The 22768-nt window shown below is 36.8% G+C and overlaps 1 protein-coding gene across 3 annotated transcripts in view; it reads left to right on the forward strand.

The window, feature by feature from the left end:
* The window catches only part of LOC130041989 (uncharacterized), a 34938-nt gene extending 13639 nt beyond the window's left edge, over nt 1-21299 (forward strand). For all 3 annotated transcript variants that reach the window (XM_056134315.1, XM_056134314.1, XM_056134316.1), the window contains exons 2-8: nt 4820-4941; nt 7240-7378; nt 9586-9707; nt 12036-12146; nt 16882-16988; nt 17914-18004; nt 20977-21299. In XM_056134315.1, coding sequence (XP_055990290.1) covers nt 4858-4941; nt 7240-7378; nt 9586-9707; nt 12036-12146; nt 16882-16988; nt 17914-18004; nt 20977-21093 — 771 coding nt within the window. In that variant the 5' untranslated portion in view covers nt 4820-4857 and the 3' untranslated portion in view covers nt 21094-21299. The remainder of the gene's footprint in view (nt 1-4819; nt 4942-7239; nt 7379-9585; nt 9708-12035; nt 12147-16881; nt 16989-17913; nt 18005-20976) is intronic.
* Nucleotides 21300-22768: the final 1469 nt, after the last annotated feature.

Here is a 22768-nt window from a genome sequence, read left to right on the forward strand (position 1 = left end):
TCAAGAGTTCAGAATTACACCTGCATTCATATCTCAGCAGTAACACTTTCTGGATAGTTTGATATAAGGCAACTAGCTTAACCTGACATCAGGGGTTTTGGTTTTTTGCTTTTGAGGGATGAGGGTGCCACACCCTGTGTTTCTCAGGGGTTACTCCTGGTTCTACATTCATGAATCATTCCTGACGGGCTTGGGAGACCATGTGGGATGCTAGGGACTGAACCAGGTCAGCAGTGTGCAAGGCAGACATCCTACCCACTGTACTGTTACTCCAGCCTTGACCTCAGGTTTTTATTTGTGTCATAAAATAGAAACGATAATAGTGCCATCTATTGGAGTTTTTTTTTTTTCCCCCTTTATTTTATTTTATTTTTTTTTAAAGTTGTAGATTTACAATTTTTTGTGCTTTGGTTTCAATTATACAATGATCAGATACCCATCCCTCCACCAGTGCCCATTTTCCACCACCATGGATAATATCCCTCCCACCCCCATCCCCCCATTAAGAAATGGTGGTTAAAAGTAATGCATGAAGTCTAATGCTTAAGTGTTCATTCAGTAAATGTTCTAGAGCTTAAAAGATTTCCTCTCATGCTGAAATTGGGAAAAAAAAATTTGAGAGGCAAATTTTAGTTCAGCATGCAGAAGAAATGCTGTTCCGGAATATGTTCAAGCAAAGACTGAGCAAATACCACATACCGGAAATGCACATGAAAACTATTATTTATATGCTTAATGTTACAGAATTTAAAAACAAAGATATTGAACTGTAAAATATCTTAATGTAACATGTTTTTATTGACTTTAGTTATATAGATTAAATTGTGAGAAAATATTCTAAGGATACTGGTGATATAAAAATAATGTCACTTTGATATTACTAGAATTACATGTGACTCACAAGAGACTTTGGTTTTCTATTCATAAAGGGAAGCAAATAGCAGATAATTAGCACCTTGAGAAAAATTTAGATTTTAAGAATACAATGAAAAAGGATACTTAAAATAATCACAAATGTTAAGTCCCACATAAAATGATTTGAGGAAGGGAACTCCAGAGCAGTGCTCAAGAGACCATTCAGAGGCAGGCCTTTTAGAAAGGTTCTTCCGCCCTTTTAGCTAGCTATCTCGTCTCCAAATAAAATAATTTTCAATGAATCTTGATTTTTTTTTCTCTATGATTTGTTAGCCTCCTAGAAACAAATTGAAACAACAGCTTAAAACACTATACTAGACTTTTTTTTTAATTTTGTATTTATTTATTTTTAAATTTTTATTAGTGCAACACCATGAGGTACAGTTGTAGACTTACAGATTTTTGTGCTTGGGTTTCAGTTATACAATGATCGAGTACCCATCCCTCCACCAGTGCCCATTGTCCACCACCACGAATCCCAGTATCCCTCCCCCCCCACCCCCCCATCCCACCCTGCCTCTGTGGCAAGGCACTCCCTTTTGTTCTCTCTCTCCTTTTGGGTGCTGTGGTTTGCAAAAGAGGAATTGAGTGGCAATCGTGTTCGGTCTTTAGTTTACTTTCAGCGTGCATCTTCCTTGAATCTGGAAAAAACCTGATAATTCATTGAATTATCAGTGCCCGAGAACAGATGACTGGTTAAAGAAACTTTTTTTTTAAAGGCACTATTACTTGAGCGCAAAACACTTGTTCTCTCTGTGTCATCATTTCTCCATCCTATTATAGGAGTGCGTAGAAATTTTGACAAGGGTGTTCATTTATTTTGAAAACTTTCAAAAGAGAAGAATATCTCCCCCCTCCAAACAATGAAAATATCCAAGATCACATGCTCCTCGTCTCTTTCTATTGAAGTATTTCTTTTTGGTATTTTGTTGTTTATATGGAAAAAAAAAAGTTAATGTAGAAGAGATTCAAAAAGAGATTTAAAAACTTTCCTTTTCCCTAAAGATAAATATATTTAAATGCTTAAAAAAAAGCACTATTATTGATAGATAAGAAAAATAAAATAGCTAAAATATTACTTTCAGAGTTTTGTTTTGCTTTTTTGCAGAGTCGAGAAGGTTGGGCCACATCCCTGACATTGCTTAGTGCTTAGTCCTGGCCCTACTCATATGCACTGATGGAGATTAAACTGGTGTCAGCAGCTTGGATGGGACTCTCAGCCCAAGTTTTAGTTCTTTCTTTCACATTAGTTCAGAATTATACAAATAAAATTACTTTGTAGAGTTGCAGCATAGTATAGTGAAAAAGAAAATTAGCACCCTTTTTTTTAGAGGTAGCTAGCATACATTTGTTCCTGCTTATTTGCCTGCTTTGTAACTTTTGACAGTTCATTTAACATTAGGAAATTTAGATCTGTAGATCAAGGAATGAAATCTTGTTTTGTCTACTACACATAGATGTTATAATTAAATGACCTAGTTTCTTTACAAGAATTTTATAAACTGTTATCCAAATTGCAATTGTTATTTGAGACATGAAATTAGCCATCCATCTAAGCCAATGTAAGTATTACTTATTTTATGTTTAAGAAGATTGAGAACTAACTTTAAAATAACCAAAGAGGGGTTGGAGCAATAGCACGGCGGGTAGGGCATTTGCCTTGCACGCGGCCGACCCGGGTTCGATTCCCAGCATCCCATATGGTCCCCTGAGCACTGCCAGGAGTAATTCCTGAGTGCAGAGCCAGAAGCAACCCCTGTGCATCGCAAGTGTGACCCAAAAAGCCAAAAAAAAAAAAAAAAACCCAAAGAGCCAGGGATATAACTCAGTAGTAGAGCACTTGCCTTGCAAGTGTGTGGCCCTGGGTTCAATTCCTAGCACCACAAAAATAAATACTTTTCTTAAAAGAAGGGAAGGAAAGAAAGAAACAGCCAAACACTTGGGGACAAGGAAAGTGGAGACTGATGACATTTCTTCACCATCTCCTGTTTTGCTTCTATAACTCTTTTGAAATGGTAGCACTGTAGCACTGTCCTCCCATTGTTCATCGATTTGCTTGACCGGGCACCAGTAACGTCTCCATTGTGAGACTTGTTGTTACTGTTTTTGGCATATCGAATACGCCACAGGGAGCTTGCCAGGCTCTGCCATATGGGCAGGATAGTAGACAGAACCAATCCCTTTGGAATCCTTTTACTTCAAGAATTTGCCATAACTAAAAATCTTGTAAGAGAACATTTAAAAGGTTCATTTTCTAACGCCCTCCCCATCAATTCATTAATAGTCTTTTTCCGTCTACATTTGGCATCCAGACAGCAGCAAACATGGAATATTTTACTTCCAAATAAGTTATATTCTACTTAAAATTATATTTAGCTGCTTAGACTGATACTTTATCAGACCAAATAAAAATACTTTTAATGCTATCAAGGAAAAATAAAGCCTGCTTTCATATTCTCACATAGATTCATCTTTTTACCATACCCTGTCCATCTTCATTGCTCTACACACAAACTCTACTTTTGCCAGATCATCCAAAAGTGGGCCACAGCCATCAGAATAATGCTATTTGGGTGTCAGAGAAATAGAACAGTGAATAAGGTACCTGTCTCCAATGCAGCCAAATCAGTGTTCAATCCCCAGCACCTCATTTGGTTCTCTCAATCCCCGCCATGAGTGATCCCTAAGTACAGAGCCAGGAGTAAGACCTGAGCACTGCGGAAGATAGCCACCCAAAATACTAAACAAAACAGATGTGATATTTTTATGATATTTGTCTGTGAATGAAATGTAACATTACAATGTAATTATATGTAATTGGTCAACTGTTTTTATTTTTTATAATTTTAGATATGCTATATTAACTGCTTATTGTTGAATAAATTGCCACTCTTGAGTAAACAAAATTAAAATACTGGGCCGGAGAGGTAGTACAGCCAGTAAGGTGCTTGCCTTGTATGTGACTGACCCAGATTTGATTCCTAGCACCCTATAGAGTTCTGTAAGTCTGCTAGTAGTGATCCCTGAGTAATCCCTGAACACAACTCAGTGTGGCCCCAAACCCAAAAAAGTTAAAATATTAGACCAGAGATAGTACTTGATAAGGCACTTGTCTTGTATGTACCTCACCCTGATTTGATTCTGGCACCAATATGAACTCTAAGGGCAGCCAGGAGTAATCCCTGAGCACAGAGTCAGGAATAAGTTGTGAGCATCGCCAGGTGTAGCCCAAAAGCCAAAATCAAAGAAGGTTAAAATATTACTTATTTTTCTTTCTTTGTTCTTGCATAACAGACTGAGATAGTCAAGTTTTATATTTTAAGATAGTTTGGATAAAAGAAGAACTCATTATTAAATTTAACTAATTTATTTTTGTTCTTTGTGTCAGACCTGGTGATGCTCAGGGTTTAATCCTCACGCTGCACTGAGGAATAACTCCTGGGGGGCTCAGAGAACCATATGGGATGCTGGGGATCATGAGATTTAACTCAGATTGGTTGTGTGCAAGGCAAGCACCTTACTTGCTGTACTATTTCTTTAGCTTCTGAACTTAATATTTTATTTTATTTATGGTGGGGTTTTCATTTTGTTTTGTTTTTGTTTGTTTTTTAGGCCACATCCAGAGTTGCTCAGGAGTTATTCCCGACTCTGCACTTAGGAGTTACTCCTGTCAGTGTTTGGGAGACCATAAGGAATGGCAGGGATTGAACCCTTGTCACATGCAAGACTAGTGCCCTACCCACTATACTACCACTCTGGCCTCTGAACTCAGTATTTTAAATGGAACATCTGTTAGAACTTGAATCTGTCCCTGGTTAATTTGATTAATTGTTAATCTTGTAATCACTTAACCTAGTTATGACTACAACAACATCAGCTATTTGTTTCCTTTTTTGTTTTCCAGGAGACTTTGATGATTTTACTCAAGATAATAATGATATTATGTTGAAAAGCATAGCAGAAGATCTTCGAAATTGCTTACCTCTAGAAACCATGCTTTCTTCAGAACATCTAGCACTACAAAAAGTAAAAACATTAAATTTACTCTTGATGCTATTTACGGAGTTTTTTGTTCTTCCATAACCCTCCAACCATCCCATTCTAATTAATCCTAGCTCTTTAAGTCTTTTGCTATTTGTGTTCCAGCCTTGTCCTTAATTCTTTTGAGTCTGCTGCCTTCTGCCCGCACAGAACTATTCATACAACAAATATTTTTGAGGGTGTCCTATTTGCCAAGCACTCAAAAACCAATTAATTCCCAACAATAATACAGTCCTTCCTGCATCATGTCCTATTTTCTTCCTTATTCCACTATCACCCTTTTGTTTCTCTCATACTTTTGCAATGTATCTTTTCTTTTTTTTTTGGTTTTTGGGTCACACCCTGCGATGCATAGGGGCTACTCCTGGCTCATGCACTCAAGAATTACTCCTGGCAGTGGTGCTCAGGGGACCATATGGGATGCTGGGAATTAAACCCGGGTCGGCTCCCTGCAAGGCAAACGGCAAACGGCAAACGCAAAACGCAAACACCCTACCTGCTGTGTGGTTGCTCCAGCCCCCGCAATGTATCATTTTTGCTTGCTCTTTTTTTTATTCCAAGAATTAGTTCTTTTTTTTAATTGTTTTATTAAAGCACTGTGACTAAGAATTAGTTCTTTTCTTCTCCAGACAACCCCTTCATACAAATCCCTCAAATTCTAGCTCTTTTGGGACACATATGCTATGAATATTACTTACTAAAGTTAATAATAACATTTTCTTCCTTTCCCAGTAATTAGAAAACAGTAACCCTCCATGTGGTTTTTCAGCCTATTATAAACTACTAAGCACAGGAAGTAATGTTGTACATTTTAAGTAATTTTGTACATCTTAATGATACATTGTGAACACTTAGCAAATCTTTGTAAACATCCAGTTGGAGTGGATTCCCCAACTAGGAAAACAGTAGTTAAAAGTTTAGATAAATATTTGTTATACGCTTGGTTATTATTGATGAAATTGTCTTTTTAGTATCAAGATATCCCTAATATATAAAATGAGAAGTTATTCATTATATACTATAATAGCCCATACCCTATTCTAACAAACTTTAATCTTCCTCAGTTTCTTTTTCATCTTGTGGATAATCTGTACTTAAATTTTATATACATAAGAGATTTGTGTATGTGGAGTTACATTAAAATATTTAGGTTTCCGGTGAACAATTTGCAACGAACAATTTTTTGCTCAATTTTGAGCCCTCAAAACAGTGCTCACATGCTGAAAACAGACTATAGACCAACCATGATTGCCACTCAATGCCTCTTTTGCAAACCACAACACCCAAAAGGAGAGAGAGAACAGAGGGGAATGCCCTGCCACAGAGGCGGGTGGGTTGGGGGGAATGGGGGGTGGGAGTGATACTGGGATCCGTGGTGGTGGGAAATGGGCACTGGTGGAGGGATGGGTATTTGATCATTGTATAATTGAAACACAAGCACAAAATTTGTAAGTCTACAACTGTACCTCATGGTGTCTCACTAATAAAAAAAATAAAAATAAATAAATAAATAAACAGTGCTCAGGATTTACTGCTCGCTCAGTATTGAATGGTTACTCTTGGCAGTAATTAGGTAACCAGACAGAGTGTCAGGGTCAAACTCTGGCTTTCTGCATACAGAACATGTGATTCAGCCCCCAAGTGATAGTTTGATTCTTTAAGACACTTATAGTAGAAGGAATCTGACCTTTTTTTTAATAGACACTTGATAATATGTCATGAACCAAGACTATTAATAAAGAGCAACTGTACATAAACACGAAGTTTTACTAGCATTTTTATTATTTGAAAACTTTGCCTCTGGGCAAAAATTGCTTAGTGTTTGGATGGACACATCACTGACATATAGGACACAGAAGATGTATTATTAATTTCAATTTTCCCCTTTTACTCCAATGTGTCTTTTCTTGGGAGAAAATATCTGTGGTTGAATTTTTTATAAAATATATTAAGGATGGACCTCTACATGTTCAAAATCTGCCTTTCAGCCAAGCACTGAACCGTAACACCCACACCATCAAGCCAAGCATCACCAGGAAAGGCTCCCCCAGAGCTGCCCCACTCCAACTTGGCACAGCTGTCGGTAGTCCTTTCTTTTCTTTAAGTTGCTAGCATCTCAGAAATAAAATGAAAGAGCAAAATTGCTGACTTAATAGGCAAAACTTCTTCTAATGCCTTGTTGCTCTTATTTTAGCATGAGAACCACTGATGTTTTGCCTTATTTAGCAATAAAAAGAGACTTCTTTGTACTGTTTCTTTTGATGTTTTTCTTCTCTCCACCAGATACAACAGCAGCCAGAACCCACAGTTCACGTTGACGCATTCCTTTATGACGAGGACTTTATTGATTCATTATGTGAGGAAGGAAAAATGAGCAGAAACTACTGTAAGATGTGTGGTTCCCACCAGACAGCTCCTTTAGGTAGGCACTCAAATTCACAAACCTGATGAGTTTGTGTATATCCCTCTTTACTTACATATACATATTTTTAATCGAGTCAGTGTTATTTTACTGCAAAAAACAATCCTGCAGCATAGCTATTGCCAACTATTACAATTAGGGAGATTAAGTTGAATTATTGTCTAGGTCAGTGAAGCCAGTGAATAGCTTTCAGGGGCACATCTCCTTTTCATAAAAAATATTTAATCAGAGGTCACTTTGCAAGTTTGGAAATTAATCACAAATTGACAGAGTACAGAGAAACCGGCTTAAACTTTTCGTGCTCAATAATGATACAAAAATCATTAATGCTGATTTGTTGATAAGAAACATAACCGTTCAGGGGACTGAAATACCCTCCCTATAAAAATGAATTCTAGGAAATCAAATGGTATTTATGTTGTTGAACAAGCATGCATGTAGGTAATCTCTGATTTTATTCAGTCTTTGATTTGACTAAATGAAGCATCTGTAGTATAGAACGCAAAACAACTCTAGTACAGAAAATTTTCATCTCTGTTCCCATGCTCAGCACCACTATCCCAAATGGAACATTAGACTCCATTCTGCTAATATGTTCACCTGTCTCTCAGCATGTTTTCTGTTCAAACTGGTTATCATTGTCTATTACTTTAGAAATATTAATTTAAAAAACCATTGCAATCTCCCTGCTCATTTAGGTTTTGTTTAAGGCGAGCTATCCATTTATTTAATCCTGTGCTCATAATACTCATTTTGGATAATATGTGACAAAATTGACTGCCAAATTTGTAGAATATTGATAAAAATAAAGTGTACCTGTATTCTAATTGAGAATTAAAGTTCTCTGATTTACTGATTTTTTTTAAAAATTATATTTATATTTCTGTTGGGATCCTTGGTAGAGGGAGAATGATATACTGGTGATGGGTGTGATGTTATAATTATGTATATTGGAAACCATTGTTAACAGTATTGTAGATCACAGTACCTCATTCAATAAAAACAAAAAGAGAAGGAAATACAGAATTTATATTTAGATGGTACTTACCATCTTTATTTGAGGTACCTAGAATTCACAAAATAGGCAGAGACAAGAGTAGTACAGGGGAGACTTAAGAGTTCGTTGTAATTAGAGTACCATATCAGGCCTGATTTTTAAAAATTTGTAGAAAAGCTTTGTTTGACAAAAATTGAGGAATAGGATGTATTTTCTCTTAAAAATCAGGTTGTGGATATTATCTGGCTAGCCAGACCAATTCAAGTAACAATAATAAACCTAGAACAGCTATGATTATGTGTTACTCTCCCCTTCCATATGAAATGGAACTTGTCTAGCTATAAGATCCTAATAAGGACTCTGTAAGCAGCTTCTACCCTCTGTAAGAGGGTAGAAAGGATGAGGATCCCTGGGAGGACAGTGGTGGTCGTCAAAGCCCAACACCCAAGAGTTAACTTCTGAAGTCTAGTGACCCCCTTTATTTTCTTTCAAGGGATTGTCCCACATGTTTTCATTTTCTTTGCTACTATAAATTGCAACCAAGTTTGTTTCCTTTCTGTTAAATAATTTCAGGGGACACAAATTTCTAAGTCTTTGGGCTGCTTCCATATAGAAAAAACACACTCACACTCTCTCAGGTGTTTTATCTCAGAAACTGGAGCCAGAATAAGGGCTGGAAATTAAACTCAAGGAAGTAAGAGAAATGTATTAGAGCATCAGAGCCCCTTTCCATGTCACTTCTCTTTCTGCCCTCCAGAGTCCATTGTGGTTGGCCAAAACAGCCAAGTAGACAGCTCCAGAGATGGTCATTTGTCTGGTAGTCTGCAGTCTGTACCACAGAGGTTGCATTGAGAGTAAGGTGAGAGAGCCACATGGCATGGGAGTTAGGAATAAAGAGGAAGGAGAAAACCACAGGCATCCCAAGCAGCATTGAGAGGAAATGAGGGGCCAAGGGATAGGGACAGGCATCTGGGAAGCTGTTCCCTAGAGGCATTGTTTATGCCAGAGACTGGTGTTTATCCTTTAATATAGCTTTGTGCGAAGGACTGCACAAACATCACATTGTTTTCTAAATAACCTCTGAATGGCTTAAGTGATTAAGAAAAGAAAGCGTGAAATATACATTATAAATATGGGTAAAGAATTAGCTCAGGACTGAGATTGTTACTGCTGAGCAAACTTTGATGATCCCTCTGTTATCATTCTCCAGGATTTATTTCTCATTCCTTCTCTCTCGTGGAATTGAAGTTCATTTATCATCATGTACTCCCAGATCTGTCAGGAAAGGTCTTGGTTGACGTTGGCTCCAGACTTGGCACAGTACTTTATGGGGTAAAGTCCATCTTGCGGGCATACTCACCATTTGGAAAATGCTTTCTTCTACTAACAATTTTTCCTGCCACCATCCAAGGTGACAACTTGCTTTTGATTATTAGAATAAAAGGATAAGAAGGTCAACATAGTATAGTATAGGCAAGCTTTTGAATCGTATGTGATGCTAATAGTTGAATATGAAATGTAAAGATCAGTTCTCTGATTTCCTTTACCAGTTTGTCTCTGCAACATGAATGAAGGAATGTCGACAGAACGGAATCAGGTGACCTTTACAGCACTTCAATATTTTGTCAATTATTAGTGCCCTTCATTTTAACTTTCATCTTCTGTGTACTCTCTGAAAATAGTGCACAGAACTTTGATAACACCTCAGAGAACTGACAGAGTAAACTTAATCTAGCATCACTGGATTTCCATTAGCAAGTCACTAAACACCTCTAGGCCTCGAGTTCCTCATCTGTAAATGAGCAATTGTTCCAGTTTTCTGTGATCCAAAGTTTGAATATACACAAGATCACTTCAGTGAGGCTTTTTTTTTCTTTGCTTTTTGGGTCACTCCTGACGATGCTCAGGGGACTATATAGGATGCTGGGATTCGAACCCGGGTTGGCCACGTGCAAGGCAAACGTCCTACTCGCTGTGCTATCACTCCAGCCCCGTGAGGCTTTTTTTTTTTTTTAAAAAAATAATGAGTATTTTTAATGTTCTTAGATGGTTTTATCAGAAAACTGAAATGTGGTTTCTGGTTGTCATTAGTAAACTAGTTAAAACATGTGGCTAACAGCAAAAGGATTTGTGCCAGGAGCAGGCACTATCAGTTCCCAGCATCATTGCTGGTCCTATGTAGAAGCAGTTAACTCTTTAATGCTTGATTTTTTTTTTTTAGTTTGAAAACTTTTATTTTGTAATTAGGAAAAATTGATACGATAGCATATCAGTTTGTCAATTTGTCAAATGGTTTTTATATAAAGAATATTAGAGAATAGATTATTTACTATATTTAGTCTATTGTTATTTTATATTTGTTTATAAAAAAGTATAAATCTAAAATAATAGTGGCTTTGTAAGTATATGGGGCAGTATTAATAAACTTATCGACATTAGGTCACTGAGTCAGTACTTTGGTTTTGGGGTGTGGAGTTGGGGTTGGTTTCGATTTGGGGGACACTCAGCTGTAATCAGGGCTTAATCTTGACTCTGCTCAGATACCACTCCTGGTGGGGCAGGGCATCAAACCCAGGTTGTCCACATATAAGGTAAGCCCTATTCCTGTCATACTGTCTGGCCCACTCATCAGTTTTTAATACCTATATTGTCTCTTTAAATATACTGTAGAGTTCCATAATGAGCTATTAATATAGATTTGGTTTCCAAAGAGGTATTTGTTGATATAAAATAAACTTCAGAATATGATTAGACCTGTTCTCCCAGGTTATTTTTGTTGTTGTTACTATACCCCAAAATAGAGCTGTAACAATATATAGTTCCTGATTATCCTTATTAAACTAATTGTCAGTTATCACACTGACTTCTGTAGCCTAAAAAATGAGTCCATCCAATGTACTTTTTTTTGGGGGGGGGGGCGCTTTTTGGGTCACACCCAGCGATGCACAGGGGTTACTCCTGACTTTGCACTCAGGAATCACTTCTGGCCATGCTCAGGGGACCATATGGGATGCTGGGAATCGAACCCGGGTTGGCCGCGTGCAAGACAAATGCCCTACCCACTGTGCTATCACTCCAGCCCCCCAGTGTACATTTGTAGTGTCAGACTATGCAAGATTTTTTTGTATTCCCCATAGGTTAACTACTTTCTAGCTTTACCGTGATGTAAGTTCCTAAGAAATTTGAGAAATAGACTTTTAAACTGAGAATTGTATGTGATTGCTTTTCTCATATCCACTTTTGTCAAAAAAATCAATTTTTAAGTATCATTTAAATAATGGAAATTAATAAATAGTAATCAGTATCTTGATTGGTTAGTTTTTAAGTTCTTTACATAAAGAAAAATAAAGGTCATTACATAAGGGCAGAGAGAGGACTAGAGCACATGCTTTGCATTTTCAAAGCCTGTATTCAGTCCCTAACACCATATGGTCTCCCCTTAATTGCCAGAAATAACCCCTGTGAATACAGAGCTTGGAGTAGCCTCAGAACACTGCTGGATATGGTCCAAAAGAAAGCAAAATCTTTACATTAACTATAAATGTTATGATTCATTTTATTTTACTTTTACAATTTTTTTAACTTCTTAAGTTTTAAGTTGAAACAAAGCCACTATTAAAAGTCAACTTATTTTTATTGTAATATATCTTCATGTTTTAGGGTTATTTTTACAGTTCAGCATTGCAACTATATGGAGTAGAATTGAATGGAGAGTTTTGCCATTTGCAGGAAATGATCATAAAAAAATACCAGTTTGCTGACAGAATAAAGGTACTATTTTCAATTTATGTTCAATTGTCCATTATATAGCATAACTTAAACCACATCTCTGCACTGAAGTTGAAAATAATCTTTTCACATATTATTGGTTCTTATTTTAAAAACAGATTGAATTGATTCAATAATTTTAAATATTAATAAAACAAATTATTAGCTATATTCCACTCTTATTTTTCTTTACCAGTTTTACTAGAGAATTGATTTTTGGGTGCTTTTTTGTTGATGTTGCTTGTTTTAATTAAACCATTGTGGAATACACAGTTACAAATTTATGATTGGGTTTCTGTCATACAATGTTCCATACATCCATCCCTTCACCAGTATACATTTCCCATCACAAGTGTCCCCAATTTCCCTCCTTCTACCCCCCATCACTAGTTCACAGTCTGCCTTTACGGCAGGCACTTTCCCCTCCTTCACCACCCCCTTCTTTTGAGCATTATGGTTTGCAGTACAGGTACAGTACGGAATTCAATTCTTGTCTAGAGTGATCATTTCCTAGAGAGTTGTTTTAAGCAAAAGTGTTAAGTACTGTAGTTCCCCCCTTATCCACCAGCAGTGAATGGATGATACTCTGTGAGTGGATTCCAGTACCTCCAGTGAATACCAGAAGTTGTGAATAGCAATTAATATACTTTTCTTTTTACAATAGAAACATCTCTGAGATAAGATTCAGTTCATAAATTAGGCATTGAAGAAATTAACAATAATTAATAATAGAACAGTTGTGACACTGTACTATAGCAAAATGAGTAAATGTGCATTTCTTTCAAAATAGTATACATAGTATTTTTGTACCTGTTGACTGTAGGATAACTGAAATTTTTGGGTAAAGGGAGACTGTTGATAAGCTTTCAGTTTTTTATCTCCGGTTTCTCAGCCTTCATGCCACAGAATAGTTCAAAGGGCAAATTCATTGTAAATTTCAAGTTTAAGGAGTAAATTCATTATAAATTTCATTGTAGCCTTGGGTCGGGCTACAATGGAAGTGTTTTTTTTTTTCTCTGCACAAGAGCAAAAATAGCAAATAGGCTAAAAGACTCTTTTTGTGGGCCCAACCAAGAGATAGTAAGATGCTTGCCTTGCAACTGATGAACCCAGGTTTCATGCCTGGGGCTATATATGGGCCCTATAGTACTGCTATGAGTGATCCCTGAACATTGCGATGTGACCCAATTTTCCCCTACCCAGGAAAAGAAGAATTTTTTTGTTGTTGTGCTCACTCAGGATCTTTAACTTCTGTTGACAATCCAAAGAAATATTGAGCATCTGACAATCTCTTATGTTAAGGACAATATAATGCTAAAGGACATACCTTTGTTTGGGGTGGGGGAACCATACTTTGTGTCTTTAGCAGCTGCTACTAGCTTTATGCTCAGAGCTTGCTCTTTCTGGTTTTCAAGGAACCATGCAGTTCTGGGGCTCAAACTTGGACCTCTTGCATGCAAAGCATGCTCTCAACTGTTGATCTCCAATATGCCTTCCTCTTTTTTTCAGAGAAGGAAATTTTTTCATTCATTCATTCATCCTTCCTGTGTCTCTGTCTTAGAAATAAGAAGGGATGGAAATGATAGTACAACTGATAGGGCATTTGCACATGGCCAACCCAGGTTTGATTCCCTAGAATCCCCATGGTTCCTGGAGTACAGCCAGGAGTAACTCCTAAGCATTGCAGAGTGTGATCAAAATAAAAGAAAGAAATAGAGGCAAATGATCAGACTGAATTTTCTGTCTAGTAATAAAAGTATATTGTTCTTGCATAATAAAAATCACATGACAATAATATTAATTTGACTGGAAATTAGGATTTAAAAAAAATAGGACCTCTTATTCATAGTTTATGAGTGAACTATAAAATCCATTTTGATTTTTGAAGATAATAAAGTAAATTAGAGATCATATTAGAACAAGAGAGGTAGTACAAAGGTTAAGGCATCAACCTCAACTGATTCTGATTCTGTCCCCTGCACCATATGGTCTCCCAAGCATCATCACTTGGGTGTATCCTTGGGAGCCACTGAGCACCACCAAATGTGGCCTTGAAGGTCCAGAGCACCTTCTGTGGAATCCCAAGAGCATCATATTAGGACTCATAGACTTAGTGGGCCAGGAATCTCCAGGAAGGTTCCAGGAAGCACTGCCTTGGTAGTTCTAAAGGTGAACAAAAAATATTTTTTCATATTAATATATGTAATTTCTTTTACAGAACATGTTTATATATTTTGGGAGTTTTTGAGGCTGCACTGAGGTGTGCTCGGGATTTCCTCTTGGCTCTTGAGCTCAGGGATCACTCATGTCAGTGTTCAGGGAACCATATGCAATTCTGGGATCAAACCAGGTTTGGCCATATGCAAAGCAAACTTCTTAAACCCTGTATTGTCTCTCCAGTCCAGAATCAACTTTCCTATTTTTCTTTTTGAGGAGGTTGTTGAGCACCCAGTGATGCTCAGAGTATACCCTTGGATCTGTGCTTAGGGATCACTCCTGGTTGACTCAAAGGACAATATGGGATGCCAGGGGATTGAACCCTGGTCGGCCAAGGCAAACACTCTGCCTGCTATACTCTCTCCAGCCCTAATTAAGAAAATTAATTTTTTTTTCTTTTTGGGTCACACCCAGCAATGCTCAGAGGTCACTCCTGGCTCTGCACTCAGGAGTTACTCCTGGCGGTGCTTAGAGGACCATATGGGATGTTGGGAATCGAATCCGGGTAAGCCACGTGCATGGCAAACACCCTACCCACTGTGCTATGGCTCCAGTCCCCCCAAAATTAACTTTCCTTATTCATTTTTTTTCTAACATTCAAACTTCCTAACCTTTTATGTCCTTTTTTTTTTTTTTTTTAATATTTTCATTCTTCTGGGCATAGACCTTCTTTCTTCTGTTTGTTTTTGGGGCCTCTGCATGGTTAGCATCTATTTGTCCAGAAGTATTCCTTGACCTTCCCTGGATCTGCAGAGCAGATCTGTTATTTGCCATATGTATCTGATTCTTTTTATCCTGATAGGTGGGAGGAAAGGAGGGCATTTAAGCAGAGATGGGGAATTAAGGGAAATCAGAGCTATGGTGTTTTAGTAGATTACATACTTCATGTCTAAGTAATATATTTAGAAAGTTTGGTAACTATTTTCTGTGTTCAGGAACAGGTTAAAGCTCTGTTCCAGAAATCCCAGGCCAACTTAATATAAAGTATTTTAGTAGTTGTGTTACTTAAAAGATAACTGTACGTAACAACATTCTGAGTGAGTGTGTGTGTATATATATATATATATATATATATATATATATATATATATTTGTAAGACCAGTGCCTACTTGGGAAGAAGTTATATAATACAAAATAGTGTGGGGGGTTGAGGGGGGATACTGGTGCTAGGAAATGTACATTGGTGGAGGGATGGGTATTGGAAGACTGTATGACTGAAATTCAATCATGAAAAACTTTGTAATTCTCTAAAAAACTTTTTTTAATTAAAAAAATAGGTTAAAACTTTTTTTAGCTAAATCATTTAATTCTCTCTCTTTTTTGCAAGAAGGTTGGTATATTTGGGGGCATGGGAGGAGGGTGTTGTTTTGGGTTTGGGGACATAAGACTTGTTGATGATTGGGGACTGGAGATATTGTACAATGGTAGAGAAATTCTCTTCCATACTACCAAACTGGGTTTGATACCCAGCACCCCATGTTGTCCCTTGAACCCTGCTAAGAGTGATACCTGAGAGCAGAACGAGAAGTAAGCCCTGAACACCACTGGATGTGGCCCCAAAATAAACAACAACAACAAAAACTTAATGGTTATAGTCTAAAGTTTTCAAGGTACATAGTTTTCAAATAAATTGGCCTATTTTCATTTTTGGTTAAATAATATGTTTTAGTGAATTTTAGATGAAGATTGAGCAAGGCCAGTTAATATATCTTGTAGTTTATAAATTATTTTATAAATTTAATTTGATCTTCAGTTGGCGAGAAAGTACACCAGGTAGAGAGATTGCCTTGCATGCAGCTGACCCGAGTTCAATCCCTGGCACCCCAGTTGGTCCCCCAAGCCTGCCAAGAGTGATACCCGAGCTGAGAGCTAGGAGTAAGCAAGCCCTGAGCACTGCTGTATGTAGGGCAAAAAGCAAATTTTTTTTTAAATTTGATTCTGTGCATCAGAATAGATATTATCTCCTTTTATGAGAATACTGTCTACCTCTGTGTTTAAAAGTGTACAGATCTAATTGATGCTAAGCCAAAAATTGAACCTAACCTTTGACTTGTCTTTGACTTGTAATATGGTTAAAACAGAAAAAGCTCTGCTTTTGCCTTTCACATGGCCAATCTGGATTTGGTTCTCAGCAATACTGTATGGTCCCTCTAGCCTGCCAGGAGCAATTCCTGAGTGCAGAGCCAGTAGTAACTAACCCCTGAGCATGCCAGGTGTAGCCCGAAAGTCAAAAATAAGTAAGTAAAAGCTCAACTCAGAGTCAGAAAAGCTATGACTATGTAAATCCATCTAAAACAAATAAACAAATTTTAGTAAGTTTACATTTTTTGTAATTTTTTGTAATTTACATTTATGTATTGAGTATCTCCCATAGTACTAAGTATACTGTATTCTCCCATCTTTCAAGGGGTTGACCTCTCATTGGCTCACAGCATCATTGAGCCAATAAACATTTTAATGTCATTGCATGATGTAATGGTGCTTTTGTTTTTTTTTTTTTATGAACTCTTCCCTCTTCAGGTGATTCATGCAGACATCTGTACCCAGAGTTTACTTCTGCAAAATGCAGATGTTATTATAATGAATAATGTCTTTGAATATTTTCTTGATGAAGCAGAACAGGCCAGGTATGGTATTTATTGTTTTTTTCTCTTTTCTTCCGTTTTCAAGTTATTTATTAAGGTATATTTTAAAAGTCTGAAAAAGAATCGGTAAGATAGAGATGTTTTCACATTAAACTTTTTAAATGAATTAATCTTTTGTAAGATCATATTAATAAGGAAATGTGTTACATATAAAATATTTAGCCTTGTGAAATATATCTAGTTTAGGCAGATATAAATTAATACTATGGTTCAATATATCACTTCTCTGTAGATTTTTTTTTTTTTAGTGAAACACCATGAGGTACAGTTGTAGACTTACAAATTTTTGTGCTTGAGTTTCAGTTATACAATGATCGAGTACCCATCCCTCCACTAGTGCCGTTCTCCAACACCACTAATCCCAGTATCCCTCCCACCCACCCCCATCCCCCCATCCCACCTTGCCTCTGTGGCGGGCACTCCCTTTTGTTCTCTCTCCTTTTGGGTGCTGTGGTTTGCAAAAGAGAAATTGAGTAGTAAACCTTTATTTCTTTTTCTTTTCTGCCTGTTTTCTTTGAAAAGATGTCTTAAGTAGAGGGCTGGAGTGTTAGTACAGTGGGTAAAGCGCTTTCCCTTCCCACCTAGTAGACCCAGATTTGATCCCAGATATACTCTCTTGAGTTCTGCCAGAAGTAATTCGTGAATGCAGAGACGGGAGTAAGCTCTGAGCACAGCTGGGTGTGAACCAAAACCAAAAAAATTAATATAATGTCAGTTTTGTTAATACCCTTTCAGAAACAAAACAAATGTCAGTTTATAAGTTTGCCATGATCCTATTTCTATGGGCAGTCATTTTTGTTCATTTGAATTTCTAGGTATCACCTATATTGGTTTTTTCTTTTGTCGTTCTCATTTAAAATTGCCAATTCTAGTAAAACCTAACATCTTAATTTTTAATGTATTGCAGAGCCTGGGAAAACATCAGCCAAAATGTAAGGAAGAAAGGATCGCTGTTAGTGACAGTACCAAGCCTTCAAGATTCTCTGTCAGCTTATCAGGTATATAATGTTTCCCAGCATTTTGATTGCCAAAAGTCTTTAATTCCTTTTTCTGATAGCTGGTTTAATATTCAAGGATTGTTTTGCCTAGCTGTAGAGAAAGAAAAAATTAAAAACCTGTGGCTTAAGAACTGGTCTACAATTCATTCACAGTTCTCAAGAGCTCTAAAATAGTATTTCTTTTTTTGATATAGACTCATTGGCTTCTCTAATTTTTCTAATTGTGGGAGTACAATTTAGGTGAGCTAAGTATTTTAGAGGAATCTTAAAGGAGCTGGAGAGATAGTACAGTGGGGTGGCATCTCATGATTCCCTGAGAATCTCCAGGAGTGATTCTTGAGTACAGAGCCAGGAATCCCTGTAGCATTGCCAGATGTGGCCCAAAAACTTGAAAAAAAAGAAATTAAGAAATTTGGAATCTCTATATCAACACTTTCCCCCTTAAAACAAAAGAACAGAATTGTTCCAAAGCATTCAGAATTCAGTAAATTGGAAACTGTGTACTGTGCAGAGTTTAACTTCTAAATGCGTTTAGAATCTTGTACCAACCACTTGTTGCTCAGTTAGATTCTTTATGTATAATAGGTAAAGGTAAAGGCCCTCCCATTGTTCATCGATTTGCTCGAGCGGGCCCAGTAACGTCTCCATTGGAGACTTTGTTGTTACTGTGTTTGGCATATCGAATACATAACGGGGAGCTTGCCAGGCTCTGCCATGCGGGCGAGATACTCTTGGTAGCTTGCCGGGCTCTCTGAGAGGGGCGGAGGAATCGAACTCGGGTCGGCCATGTTGGCTGCGTGCAAGGCAAATGCCCTACCACTGTGCTATCGCTCTCTAGCCCCATTGGGTTGAATCTTATTGTTAAATATTGATCTTATTATGTATAATAAGATGTATAATAAGATGTTTTCACATTAAACTTTTTAAGTGAATTAATCTTTTGTAAGATTATATTAATAAGGAAATGTGTTACATATAAAATATTTAGCCTTGTGAAATATATCTAATTTAGGCAGATATAAATTAATACTATGGTTCAATATATCACTTCTCTGTAGTTTTTGTTTTTTGTTTTTTGTTTTTTGTTTTTTTTTTAGTGAAACACCATGAGGTACAGTTGTAGACTTACAAATTTTTGTGCTTGGGTTTCAGTTATACAATGATCGAGTACCCATCCCTCCACTAGTGCCCGTTCTCCAACACCACTAATCCCAGTATCCCTCCCACCCACCCCCATCCCCCCATCCCACCTTGCCTCTGTGGCGGGCACTCCCTTTTGTTCTCTCTCCTTTTGGGTGCTGTGGTTTGCAAAAGAGGAATTGAGTAGTAAACTTTTATTTCTTTTTCTTTTCTGCCTGTTTTCTTTGAAAAGATGTCTTAAGTAGAGGGTATATAATTAAGTATTATGTATAATAAGGTCAATATTTAACAATAAGATTCAACCCAATGGGGCTAGAGAGATTAGTCAGCAGGCTGTTTGATTTTCCTGAGTAACCCTCAGCATTGTTGGGTATGGCCCAGAAAAAGAAAAGATTGAACCCCCCCAAAAAAATTGTCCTTAATTAAAGATCATTTAATTTAGTAAATTTAATTTAACTTAGAGATCCCTGAATGAGATACTATTATCATTTTCTATAGTAATACTTTCCTTGCATAAAAGAGTTGCCTGAAAGTATTTCTTCCTTTGTATAACTAAACAGTAATCAATAATACATTCTTAAAATATTTTATCTCAGTCATCTCTAACAGAAAAATAATTCATGTTTGTTATAATGAGAAGTAGCACAGAAACTTTTTTTTCTCCCCAGTTTCAGCCACTTAATTGCCCCTCTGTAAGACCCCTTTGGTAATGTGTTTGCCATATTGTCCGTATTCATGCAACTATATATTTTTTTAAATGTTATTTAAATTTTTAATATTTTTAAATAATATGATTTTCACTAAGTAAAATAATAGTTTCACACTAAATTCGTTAAGTCTATTTAGACTGCCATTAGAAATTAAGAATTATGATCTAGACCGCATATGGTTTATTAAACAACTTTTATTGTTTTTTAAGGCAGTGTCTTTAAACTGATATATCCATTGGTGACTCTAGAATTCCTGTGATGTGGAGACTCATATTTGCATTAGAAGGGCCTAATGAAAGTTCTGGGGAGAGAACATTCTCTCAGTGACACCTCTCAGAACCTCTCTCAAGTGACCCATTACTAGTGTCACTGTAACGGAACAGTTTTTCTATTCTCTGTGATTTCCATTATTGTTTTTGATTTTCATTCTTTAAACCTAAGGACTATTACTAGACAGGTTATGTTACATAAGTAATTATATTAGAGGCCAGAGGAGTAGGACAGTAAGGCCTTGCACAGATCTGACCTGAACTCAATCCCCACCACTCCATATGGTCTCCCAAGTACGACAAGGAGTGATCCCTGAGTCAGGAGTAATACTGAGCATAGCTGGCAATGGCTAAAAAAAAACCAAAAGATTATACTCTGGACCAGAGGATAACTCACATGACCTCAGATCACTCACCCTGATGGACCTTGACACCAGGGGACCTGATCTGTTCCACCTTCTTAGGCTCTAGCACTTAAATGTGACCTGGTTGGCTGAGTATCTCCAGGAAGGGTTCTCTGATCCCCTGTGAACTGCTTGGGATGACTCCCCTATCACAAAAAAAAAAAAAAGAAAAAAAGAAACCCAATCTGTACTGTTTTATTTCCTTTGTTTATTCATGTTCCAAAAATTAAAATAAATTAAGTTTCAGAAACCACCGACCTACAATTTAGTGCAGTAAAAAATTGCTTTTCTGTTACATGTAGAACTTATTCCTGCTCATTACAGTAAAAATCTGCCATGCTCAGTTTTTTTTAAATCTTGTTTTCTTGAAATTCAGAGACTAGGATCACTCTGCTGTTTTTCATATTTGAGTTTTATTTTATTTTATTTATTTATTTATTTATTTTCAGATTAATATACCATTGTCATCCTGGGTTGAAGAGGTGCCTCTGAACTATGATGTATTCCCCGACAAGGATATTGACAGAGAAGCTCTTGAACAAATACATTTATATAAGATTCTATAGAATGAAAATTATCCTACCTCAGTGTGATTGTTTTGAGTGTGTTACAAATAACAAAAAAGAAACATAATCCTAATACCTTAATGTATTTTTTCTGTATATTCCTATACAGTTTTTGTAAAATGCTCACATTTTGTAGTTATATGTTATGCATATATAGAATTTTGTTTGCTTTGTGTGACAATTTAATTAAAATCTTTATCTGAGAATTCTAATACCACCAAGAGTGATCCTTGAGAAGAAAACTATTGTAAGCCTCTGAGCACAACCATGATTTGTATCCCTAAAGAGAGAAATAGAGACAGAGAGAGAGAGAGAGAGAGAGAGAGAGAGAGACTGACTTTTCACCTTGAGAACAGAGCTGGGTAGCTGTGTGTGTGTCGTTAGACAGGAAGGGTTGGGGTGGTCACCTTGAGAACAAAACCAGGAGCTCAGAAACCAGAGTGTGTCAGTCAGTAAACACTGTATTCAATGACAGGATATAACCAAAGAGATCAGCAGTAGCTGCTTCTGTCACAAGAAGGGAGAATATTAAGTTACTCCATATCCCATTTAGGGATATGGGATAGAGCCTATCCCATATAGGCTCTACAGCCTATATGATTCCTTGTACATAGCTTTGTCAAAAGAGCCTAGCACAAGGACTGAAATAAAATGGTACAGTGGTACAGTTGCTAGAAAAAAAGCAAAACTAGAAAGCTCTAAAATAAAAATCAAGATTTTTCTCTCAGTGGAGCAATTACTGGTGATTTATTTTCAATATTTTCCTTTTTTTGGTTATAATGACCATATTTCTTTTGAAATCAGGAAAAACAAAATTGTAATATATGTGACCACATCCAGCAGTGCTTAGGGGCTATTCCCACATCCATGCCCAAGGGGTTGTTCCCAGTGATGCTCAGGAAACCATGTGGTGGGAATTGAAAAGTTTTTTAAACTAAGTTAAGATACATTTTGAAGTTGTAGACCCCCTTGGAGATGTCTTTTGAAAGGAATTTAATATACTTTTTGTCATCACATTACTTACGAAAAGAAATTTACAGAGTTCAGCATATGGTACAGTGGTAGACCATATGCCTTGCATGTGTGAGGTCCCAAGTTCAAGCCCCAGTAACACAATAAATGAATAAATAAATATTTAAGTTTATAAAAGAGAATGTGGCAGTCGATGCTAATTTTTAAAAGAAAGTTATTGGTCAGTAGCTAAAGGGCTAACAATAAAGAAAAATATTTGGAGCATGCTGTTGATTCTAATGTTAGTATTTAGGGGCTGGCATTATATGTTTAATATCACTGTAAATTCTGGTATTCAAATAATTTCTTAAATTTTATTGTGTATCCCTGCTCACCCTTCAGATATTCTTCTCATGCCAGTCACCCGAAATGAAGATGAAACAGTTTTAGAAAGTCAGTATCAACTGCTGGCATCTCATAACAATTGATGGATAGTTCTAGAAAGTGGTACAGACTTTTAGAGATTTTTTTGGAAAGAATTACAGAGAAATTGTAAGATGCTTTGAAATAGTGTGTTATAGACCAGAGCTATAGTACATTGAGTAAGGTGATTGCCTTGCACAGGACCAGTTCCATCACTCATATCCTGTATGGTCTCCTAATCTCTGCCAGAGTGATCCCTGAATGCAGAGCCATAGTAAGCCCTGGGCACCACTAGGTATCA

The sequence above is a fragment of the Sorex fumeus genome, unplaced genomic scaffold, assembly GCF_029834395.1.
Source record: "Sorex fumeus unplaced genomic scaffold, SorFum_2.1 ptg000098l, whole genome shotgun sequence".
NCBI classification, from domain to species: Eukaryota; Metazoa; Chordata; class Mammalia; order Eulipotyphla; family Soricidae; genus Sorex; species Sorex fumeus.